The sequence below is a fragment of the Nilaparvata lugens genome, chromosome 10 (assembly GCF_014356525.2).
Source record: "Nilaparvata lugens isolate BPH chromosome 10, ASM1435652v1, whole genome shotgun sequence".
NCBI lineage: Eukaryota > Metazoa > Arthropoda > Insecta > Hemiptera > Delphacidae > Nilaparvata > Nilaparvata lugens.
In genome coordinates this window covers 20,488,519-20,500,070 of record NC_052513.1, presented here as the reverse complement: position 1 = coordinate 20,500,070, position 11,552 = coordinate 20,488,519, and the positions used below count along the sequence as shown (strand labels likewise).

Here is an 11,552-nt window from a genome sequence, read left to right as displayed (position 1 = left end):
CAACAAATCAACTGAAACACGACTTTTCTTTCTTACTTTTATGGGTGAGTAAATAGAAGTTACTTTTTAAATAGAACTTTTTAAAAAACAATTTTAATCATTACAAAGTTTAACATGAGGTCAATTTGCTATGTGCGTTAGCTAGGAACTGAGCTCTGAATACAATATTGTGTTCCACTATGACTATGCTGACTAAACAAGTTACCAGTACTGTGATTCTATGCAGTTTTCACTCATATAACTTGGATTAATGGATAAAAGAATGAGTGTCATTTTACTTCTACCTAATATATATATTAATATGAAATATAATGTCAAAAAACTGATATGTTTATACTTCATTCAGTTTTGAAGCTCTGCTATTCGAATACAGCACAGTCTTTAATAACTTCTGCTTTATCAATTACCCACGGTTGTGGGATCAGAGGAAACACATACCGTAATTCAAAACACTACAGGCAGTTTTAATGATTATAAACTTTGAAGAAAGTATAGGTATATACAGTAGTTCAATTGAAATATTATTCATGATTGTAAATGTCATAATGTCAATAAAAAATTATGGTGTTACACTATACAGTTAATTTTGTAGACCTACCAGGGTACACTATTTTATAAATTGTAACTCATTCTCTATTAAATGTATGCCAGCTATGAATCATATTAAGTCTAATAAAGCTTTGATAATATATTTATCCACCTTTGTAATATTTATCCTACATGATTCAAAATCAACACTTTTTTACTTGAAAGTTTTGAAATAATAATGAATTTAGTCTTAAACTCCAGAATAGAATTGAGCGCACCCGTAAATACATTGTACTTGAATTCGTTTTGTATGGGCCAGCCATTTGAATCAACCGCGCTCACCCATGGCCATCTAGCATGCCACTGCCATCAGCCGCTCTAAGATCGCCTAGTTCATTATGTAGATAGCACTGTTCTCCCTGGCTTCCCCCGCCTTTTTGCTTCCCAGTTCACTTCCATTTGTAACCGCTTCTTGAGGAAGCTTGGTGCCCTGACGCTTCACGGTTGTTTCTCTTTTTAAAGAAGTCATAAATGTATTACCACTTCACTTGTTTGAATTTAAACTACTACCGCGACTAGTTAGGAAAAGTTATTGTTAGAGTACTCCGCTAAATATCTAGATTTGGATCTTCTTTGTGTAATCTCTTCGCTGCGACATGGGCCCATGTATTCATCATCACCAGTGCAAGTGAATCCTGATTATCTGAACGAGTTACCGCCTACCAGAAGGAGGAGACTGCTCTTACAGTGAACCCAACATACCCAAACGATACGCCTTTAAAGGTAACAATTTTATTTTCTGAGCTACTAAGTAACGTTTTAAGAAGTCCACCTCATTGGCTCTAACACGAATCCTGGTCCTCCACGGCCACATATTGGAAGAAACCTGGTCCACCGCGGCCGCATATTGGAGGAAAAGCGACCTATGAACAGTGAAAACGCTCATTTCAATTTATTCTGAGATTTTCTTTGTGAGCTTTCTTGGAAAATTGTAAATTTTCGATTTGGACGCTTTCAACCACCATCTTATATCAAAATCTGAAAACATTGATTAGTGACTTATGATATCGACTATCGAGCTGTTAACTATCAAACTTTTACACCCGGTTCGACATAACCTAAAAAGTTTTGTTTTGGTTTTGAACTTCAGTGCCTAACAGTCAGCTACAAACTTTCACCGCTAATGGTGTGTTTTCTTACCGCTAAACATAGTGAATTACCACCTATCTTTTATTAATTGTGAATATTGATCTACAAACTATTGATTTTGAACATTGATCTTGAACTATTTCCTGTTAAATATGAACTTTTTCGGCCATTAACTTAGACTTTTCTGACCACTAATCTGAACTTTTTTGATTGTAAATTTCAATCTGGTAACCTATTTTTCTATTTCTGTATGATTATTCATAACAACCATGGCGTCGAATTTTCCATTATTGAATAAGCTAAGAAGGTTGCACCAATTGATATCTTCTCTAGCTGATAAGTACAATGAACAAGTACCTATGACTTGTAGTGAATTTTATTTTGGTCTGGATAAAAAATTTTATAAATTAATGAGTGAATATGAGGAAACAGATAAAGAGTCGCTATCTGAGGAAGTTATCTTGGAGTTTGCTGAACTGCAAATCCAATTCCAAACCAGATTTGATAGTATCAAGCTGGTTGATACCATTCCTAAACCTGCTGTTACCGCTAATGAACTGCCAATTAATAATTTTGTGAAACCTCAGTTGCAGATACCTACATTTAAAGGCGAACCTCATGAATGGAATGTTTTCAAAAATGTTTTTGATGCTGCTGTTCACACCAGTAAAGACTATTCCAGTGAGGCCAATTACCATCTTCTAACTTCATATTTAAGTGGTGACGCTTTGACCTTGGTTCAAAATTATGCCAACACCGCTGAATGTTACAAAGCTGCCTATGACAGCTTGCACAAACGATACAACAATATCCGGTATCAAGCATACAGTTTATATAATGAATTCGATACTTTTGTTCCTTCTACTACTCTGGCTGAAACTTTGAAAAAATTTTCTATCAAGCTCAACTCAGCCAAACGATTGCTATTTAGCATGAACCTGAACCAAGCTGATTTTTTGATTACCATGATGTTTATTCGCAAATTACCACTTTCTTTCCACACCAAATTTGAAGAATCCATACCAGATGATCAAGTTCTCACTTTTGACCGTTTATTGAGTTTTGTGGCTAGTCAAGAAAAATCTCTGGAAGTGACCGCACTAACCCGCAAATATGACCAAGTAATTAGCGCCAGCATTGAATATGTAGATCCCGTTTCTGTTAAAGCTGAACCTAGCACAAGTAATTATCAACAGAGAAAGCAGCCCTTCTCTTCAACTAAAACTGGGTATCCAATCAGTGGTGGCATTTGTGTTCTTTGTTCAGAAGGACATCAATTGTATAGATGCGACATTTTCAAAAGAGAATCAGTATCCAACGCAATCAAATTGTAAAGCAACACAAAAGGTGCTTTGTTTGCCTAGGATCTCACCTGAAAGCAAATTGCAACTCAACGATTTGCTGCAAGAATTGCCACTCTAATCACCACCATACGCTTCTGTGCAATAACGCTAATAATCTTCAATCATTACTTTTTAAAGAACAATGCTCTGAACATCGGTTTGCTGAGCCGCACCAAGCACCAAATCAATATGGACGCCCGCATACCGGTACTAGCCAAAACGCTGCGCACCATGCGCCTCCTCCTGGTTTCAGCCTGCTACCTGTGCCGACTTTTGCCGCTGCCCCACCGCAACCGCCAGTAAGCTCTTATCATGCACCTTCTAGCAGCGCACCAAACCTGGCTATCAGCTCTAATCTGCCTCCTAGTTCGCCGCCAGTCAACAGTTGTGCATCTCCGCCCGTAAGTTCAAGCCCTGCCAGTGCACAATATATAACAAACAGTTCTATATCTTCTATACCACACACTTTTAGTGGCTGCACTCAGGTGAAGGCCGTACATGCTTCTGCTTTACTTGGAACCGCTGTCATTACAGTCTTGAACCAATACAATCAACCCTTCTTGTTGCGTGCTGTGTTGGACTCTGGTTCCATGCGCTCCATTATCACCACCCGAGCCGCCACCGCAATGGGTTTAGTTGTTGTGCCCGCTCAAATCCAACTGAATGGAATCTCTGAAAAAAGGACATCTGTCAAAGGCATTGTGCAGTTAAGAATATTGTCCAAACCTCAATTTGATATTGCTCTTTCTACCGAAGCTCTTGTATTAGATCAAATTGCTGGCAATCTTCCTGTCTTTCCGCTTCACCCCGCACTACAGAATTCGTTTACACATCTGGACCTCACTGATCCTAATTTTGATAAGCCTGCTGAAATCGACCTACTGATTGGTGCCGATTTATACTCCAACATCTTTATATCTGCAGAAAATTCCATTATTCCTGGTAACCCTGCCGCCTTTGCCACAATCTTTGGTTATGTTTTAAGTGGAAGATTGAATATTGAGGACTTGCCCGCACCGCTCAACAAAATGCAGCTCATTTGCACTATGTTTGCACAGGAAGCACAGCTCAACACCATCATGAACAATTTTGGGAAGCCGAAGAGGCCATCCCCGTTTGAAAAGAGTCATCGCCCAAGATGAGTTGTGTGAGAAACTGTACCAATCCACTACTTATCGCACCTCTGAAGGAAGGTATGTTGTGGCACTGCCTTTCAACCTGTCGCCTCCCGCCGCTCTGCTCTGCTGCCTCCGCCTTTTGCCGCCTCTGAGTTGCCACCTCCCGCTGGCTCCGATCTGCCGCCTCCCGCCGCTCCGCACTGCCGCCTCCGCCTTCTGCCGCCTCTGACTCACCACCTCATTTAGAACAATCTAACAATGTTATTGTAAATAGTTTGGTTTTACCTGCATAACCTGTGACTGTCCGCATCACTTCGTTATCGCCGCCTTGTGTTATCTACTCTGCCGCAACATCCTGATGACCGCACCGCTGTTTGCTGTTTTGCTCCACTTAGCTGTTTTGATGACCGCACCTCTGTTGACGCTCAGCTCCACTTCTATGACCGCACCGCAGTTCATGTCTATGCAGATTCCGCAACTTGTGCTGTGCCACCCTGCTTGTCTTCACATCACGCTCCCGTGTTCACACCACATCGCTCTGGACTTCTCTGCTCACTGTATTCAAGACCTCAGACCCATCGCCATCCAGTTATTGCCGACCGCCCTGCCGCAATGTACAGTGTTTGTTGCTGCTTCACCCGATTTAAAAACTGTTCGTTTTTGGGGGGGAGTATGTATGGGCCAGCCATTTGAATCAACTGCGCTCACCCACGGCCATCTAGCGTGCCACTGCCATCAGCCACTCTACGATCGCCTAGTTCATTATGTAGATAGCACTGTTCTCCCTGGCTTCCCCCGCCTTTTTGCTTCCCAGTTCAGTTCCGTTTGTAACCGCTTCTTGAGGAAGCTTGGTGCCCTGAAGCTTCACGGTTGTTTCTCTTTTTAAAGAAGTCATAAATGTATTACCGCTTCGCTTGTTTGAATTTAAACTACTACCGCGACTAGTTAGGAAAAGTTATTGTTAGAGTACTCCACTAAATATCTAGATTTGGATCTTCTTTGTGTAATCTCTTCGCTGCGACATAAAAGTTGCCAACAGCAACGGAGATCTGCAAGGTGAACCTGTGCTACAATCAAATAGAAGATTCAACTACAATGACACAAGCTCATATTCTATCATACCTAACTTCCCTTCAGTTTTCCCGCTTTCTGTTTACTCTCACATTAAATGATTTTCTGGTATACAATTAACCTTTATTAGAAAAAACCTTACAATCCTGAATCTTTTTTTTTTTTGCTGAGAGCAAAGCCCACATGAGCTGTTAGCTTGTGCGTGGGTAATGAGGCGGATGATAGTAAGAGATGAGTGGACCTACAGTTTTAGGAGGGTTCCGAACCACCATGAAGCAATTTTCCTACTTATGAATCATATTCAGAGGAGTTGGCTCAAGTGGTCACCCTTCCAACGGGAGTAGCAGACGCTTGATTCTCAACGTATCTAAGCGATGGCTTAATAGCGCGACCATTGAGTCAAACCGCTTTTTAAATTTTGCACCAGACCCATAATTAGTATATAATTTTAATTGTTAGAGTTATTGGATATATTACCTTACATCTTTGTTTTGCCATTTGTCATCTTGTACCTGAGAATCTCACTATAAAAAGTCTACTGAAGTCATGAAAACCAAAACAATTATAGGCAAGGAAAATAGACAGAAAGTTAGTAGCAGCTAGTGCTTATCAAGTTATTTTCCATCAATTTTCACCACCAAATGGAACATCTATCAAATGGAAATCAAGTCATGCTTCCTGCTAAAATTCAATGCTCACAGTACTTATATGTCAAGATACCAAGTTATTTTCGGACGTGTTTCGTCATACTGGCCTCTATCTTCAGTGTGACTATTCTTTCAATTTCAGTTTATTTTTATAATTACTTGATCATTCTAGAACAAAAATTGCACTCACCCAGCATCAGTATTCTCACTATCACCGGGCGTCTGTTATTCATTTCGCATTCCATCCACCTCGCGGCCCCCTGGGGACGGCGACAGCTACAGGGGGCACTTGGCTTCTGCGACAGGGTCGTCGCTCGGCTGCCCACTGGCTCTAGGGCGGTGGTTGCTTGTCTTCCTGCCTGAAATATCACACAGTAAATAGAATTTCAAGTGAACGCTGAATGAGACCACATCTTTATTATGTTATCTTAAAAAAAAAACATTTTTAGACTTTCCAATAAAATTATTATGCAGGGCATGATGAATATATGCCATTTTATTAGTATAATTTGCTAGTTTTATGTAATTTATTGGTGGAAAGTACATTATTTCAAAGTTTCCCGTTCCTTGCTCTGTATACCATAACAGACTGAAAGAGTGCATATTTGTTTCAATCATCTCAAAAAGAAACTAAGTAACCTACTTTCGGACATTTTGATTGGAGGATCATAAATTGCATGATGAATACATGTCATTCAATTGGTAATTCACTTTTTTCATGAATTTATTAGTGTAAATGACTTTATTTCAAAATTATTATAAGCAAGGTGGAGTGGCCATAGTCGAGTGGATGAGATGCTGGCTTTATAATTCAGATGCCCAGGTTTAAATCCTGGATTGGGAAATACATTTTTTCGGACCATTCCCTTTTTCGGATGGACACGTTAAGTCGTCGATCACTGCTGCCCAAAACCAGTCAAGAGGTCATGTCAGAGGCACTGAAATTGATCAGGTGCAAGCTGAAAACTCTCACACCAGACCTGAGCCAGCCAGCTCGATATTATTACGCATATTATCAGCAAGGTTACTTCTAGATGAATATTATGATAACCATAGTTGGGGGTCACTGATTGAATTATTTACTCATCACTGCAAGTTGATGACAACAACGACACAATCATTCTACATCTTATTTTTATATACATTGATTAAGCAATAAATAATTTAATATTAGTATTGAATTAAAGAGAAGATTCCTTTTCCTATCATATTACCCTTGGAATGCAAAATAATTTCAAAACCCCTTACAAATATATCGATGCGCAATTCAAAAAGGAACATTCCTGTCAGTCAATTTCTAGAAAAAGATGTTTGGCCAAGAATCCGTGTCAAACACAGCCATAAAACGCTCATTATCTGACCAGAGCTTTTTATAGTAGATTTTGTCTTGCCTGACGTCACACTTTCTCGGTTTCAATCACTTATACATATTCTTTTAATAAAAGTGAATCAATCAATCTTTTGGGAGATAAAAACGAAATCTTAATAGAGGACAAATAGGATAAGTAGGCTACAATATTTATAATTTATCAAAAATGTAATTTTTGCTACACTGACAGAATACGTACGATTCCCGGACATTTTCTTGGATGGGAAGATACTGTTCTACGAACAGTGTAAATTAAAGCAGCTCAATTTTAGTCTGGAAAAGTCAAGATCAAACGCAATACCTACTCTTCCCGAAAGTGGTGCCTTTCCAATCACTTCTAGTTTCTGTATTTTAAATGGGAGTAGAATTGAATGTGCACGGCAAGAAAATCCATGGTTCTCACAGTTTTTACGTCGTGCAGTCCCTACAGATGGGATTGACAATCAATAAGAAGTCTAATCAGCTATTTCTATTCACAACTTTTTGATCTTTTGAATATGGACTATGAAGTTTTGTAATAATTCATTTGTTGTTATTTACTCATTTACATATTATTTACTGAAGTGAAGCGAAAAATATCGTACGTTACTTGGCCGTGAATGTCTTGCATTATCCTCAGGGGTTGCATGAAACCATCATGTTCTCCCTGCTAACGGTCACTTCCCGGGCACTGGACTTGAATAGTCAGTAAGTTCAGTGTGTCATTTTTATTGTAAAGTGAATGATAAATAAGCTAGAACACGGAAGACAAAAAATATACATTGATTGCTTCCCCAATTAACATAACAATAAGGGAGCGCCACATGGTTTTTATTACCATAGATTGATTGCAATAGGTGATTTAAAGAAATTTACGGTAGTAGCCTATTTAGAGAGTATTGAAACATCGATGAATAAAAAACCAAAGTTTGTTGAAAAACTATTTAAAGTAGCTTCAACTTACAGAATTGTTCGCCTCTTTGTTATTAGAAGTAATCCACTTGTAAAAATTGTGCGGCTGAAACTCTGGTTCTGTCGAATTCCTCCTTGATTGGATAGTTGTATTTGATCCTTTGCTCCATGTTTTCTGCAGTATAAATTGAAATCTGTAAAACAATAACAGAACTATCTAAGTAATGAAATTAATTTTTATCAATTACAATAAAGTGTAATTACAACAAATATAGGTGAAGTGAAACTTCCTAATTGAATGAAAAATCATAAAAATACACAATTGCGTGTCTAAATATTAAGGTTAGGGCGTACAGAAGGCAAGTGTAAGGTCCAAACTTTTCAAACGGAATTTTTTCCGCTTCTTTACAGGATACATGCATTTCGCCGAGGTGTGTCTATTCCGCTCGACGGTTCTTCCCATAAAATACCATGCATCTTGTAAATGAGCGGAAAATTCCTCGCGTCTATACAGCTCTTTTACTTTGTGCTGAAAGGTGCAATTCCTAATCGACGACTCTAGACGCGCGTCTACACAAACTGCTGTTGCCCAGTCTAATCTTCTTGTAGAAGAGGCTTCCCAGTGGTTTAAATCAAACAAACTGTGTCTAAATGAGGGGAAAACACAAAACCTGTTGTGCACCTTAAGGCGTGGTCAGGCTCATGGTGAGGCGGAGGTCAAACTCTTGGGTTTTGTGATGGACCCCACTCTATCGTGGGATCGACATATTGGCATGCTGTGCAATCGACTGGCCAGGATGACGTTTTTGATGCAGAAGCTGAAGCAACATGTGCCTGCCAACTACTTAATTATAGCCTACCATGGATTGTTCCATAGTCATATAAGCAACGGAATAGTACTATGGGGCCATGCAGGTAGCTGTGAAAGGGTTCTCCTTCTACAGAAGAATGTTCTTTGTGTCATCACGTCATCGCGTTACCTGGAGCACTGCCGGCCAATTTTCAAACGTCTGAAAATACTGACAGTGTAGTCAGTACATGTACAGCTCCCCACGGCTCCTAAGGAGTGAGGTACATGCCTACCAGGAGAGGGGCCAGCTGCACAACCACAATACCAGGAGACGGGACAACATTGACCTGCCCTCCTCCAGACTATTGAAAGCACATGAATGCTACCCCTTATGGACGCTAAAATTTTTCAACAGACTGCCGATTCGTGTTCGTGAACTTGAGTATGGGAAATTTTGTAGGCTGGTACGTCAAAAACTCATCAACTACCCTCTGTACTCACTGAGACCAGTGAACTTGTGGACCAGTTTAAGATTATTTCATGATTTAGTATTGCAGTCCATCTACAGAACCACATAAAACGACCTATCAGCAGCCATCTCTAGTCATTTGTGTATTAATTGTTTTATATTTTGACGAAGTCTGTCTGGCAACTGCCGGTCATGGACTGAATATAGGCTACTGAATTACGCTAGAGCCGTTGCCCGTCGCTAAGGAATTGTACCTTTAGGGCATGATCACATTGAATGCGTGCATGTGAAAGTACACAGCAGATAATGCTAGAGCAGAGCAGAGCAATAAAATCTGAAAAGAGTGATTGAAACACGTTGTTACTCATTTGTAAAACAACCAGCACGCGTTCAGTGTGAGTGATCCTATTTCTCTTTCCAGATTTTGTTTCTCATCTACGCGCTTGGTCATGCACGAACACACGTGCACTCTTACGTATATTATGTGATCGTAACCTAAGGTTGTGATCACATTGAATGCATATATTATGTGCAAGTACACGTCGGATCATGCGTAGCCGAAAAACAAAATCTGGAATGAGCCATACAAACTCTTTGTGACGTGCATGCAGCTGATCACACTAAACAACCAGTACTTGCAAGTTTTCTGTGTAACTGTTCTTATTGCTATTTCCATAGTCTTTTCTCATCTGTTTAGTTATACATGACAAAGCGGGCACTTACACATAAATGCATTCAATGTGATTACAGAATAGTATAAGGTTTAATATGGCAAAAAATAACGATTCTATTGGTTTAGTTTTGAATTGGAAAGCTGAGGGAAGTAATCTATAGCTCTAAAATATGATGAATGAATTGATTTTTTTTAAATAAATAAGTATAAAGGCCAATAGGGTTAAATTTTACAATTATATTAATATATAAATTGAACAAAATACCTGTTACCAGTGTGAATAATATAAGTTGTTTTTATTAGGGAATTATGCTGAATTAATACTCTGTTATGTTTTGATTACCGTACCAACTATGTAATATTACCGTATGCTATTTCTAACCTAAAATTCTCATTTGATTATTTGCACTTAAAGTGTTGACCAGACTTGGAAAGTAAAGTATTTGCACTTAAATTGAATGAAAATATTGTGAAGTATTTCATTAAAATAGTAATTAATTTATTAATATCTTTAATAATAACTGAGATAGCTCGCACCAGCTAGACTTTTGCCAAATTCCTTTAAACTTCCCGAATCGGACTATGCAGAATCACATAATTTCAGTCACAGAATAAACTATAAGACATAAACGATAAGACAGAAACTCATAACAAAAATTATAAGAATTTATCTATGATAAGAACAAAATGATATCATGGCTTACATACCTGAAACACAATTGAACCTCTGATTGTAAAAAGGGTATTAGTCCAATTTTTTGTCAAAATGAGTTATGGTAGCCATTTTGTTCCATTAAGATAGACCTTTCGATTAGTGTAAAAAGGATATTAGTCCATAGAACCAATAGCCCAGTCAATGAAGGTCCAAAAAAGCAGTTTCGATCCGAAAATTAAATAAAAGCTGAATTTTCCACCATCGATAGAACCCTCCCAGAGGGTCATTCTCCCAAAAGTCCCAAGAAATACCCTTGGAGCTTTCCACCCCAGCCCCCTAAAACATGAAAAATGCAGGTAAACACGGAAAATGAATTATCTCTGTAACCATTGATCGGAAACAGTTCTATCATATGCCATTCAATTTGTTACATTATGGACTACAATATTAGATATATTCATTATTTCAATAAAATTAGCAGTTTTCTTGATAAAATAATATATATGTAAAAATTTAGGGGGTTTGTGATTTGATTTTTTTGTTTTCTTCGATAAACTTCGAAACATGTAGTTTTAAAGGAAAATGAGTCAAATAATTGATGTAGCCACTGTCATTGCAAATCCATTGATGTATATTGTTATGTATTTGCGATTCGATTTGACGCCGTGGAAGGGGAAACAGTCGACGCGGAACGGCGCGGCTGACTCTCTTAGCCATAGTAAACAGCAAACTGGAAATCAATTATCTCTGTAACCATTAATCGGAAAAAAATTTATCATATGTCATTCGATTCGTTACATTATGGACTAAAATATTAGTCGTATTCATTTCCTCAATAAATCGAACAGT

The 11,552-nt window shown here is 38.5% G+C and overlaps 1 protein-coding gene and 1 long non-coding RNA gene across 2 annotated transcripts in view; one reads left to right on the top strand and one right to left on the bottom strand.

The window, feature by feature from the left end:
- LOC111063287 (CAD protein-like) overlaps nt 1-4,162 on the top strand; it is a 23,418-nt gene extending 19,256 nt beyond the window's left edge. The window contains exon 9 of the mRNA XM_039436651.1: nt 3,159-4,162. Within this exon, the coding sequence (XP_039292585.1) occupies nt 3,159-4,162 (1,004 nt within the window). The remainder of the gene's footprint in view (nt 1-3,158) is intronic.
- Nucleotides 4,163-5,186: 1,024 nt separating this feature from the next.
- LOC120353306 lies at nt 5,187-10,967 on the bottom strand. Its single transcript, XR_005572287.1, has 3 exons — nt 10,757-10,967; nt 8,169-8,310; nt 5,187-6,215 (listed from the first exon to the last, which is right to left on the bottom strand). It is a non-coding gene; the product is annotated as an uncharacterized LOC120353306 (long non-coding RNA).
- Nucleotides 10,968-11,552: the final 585 nt, after the last annotated feature.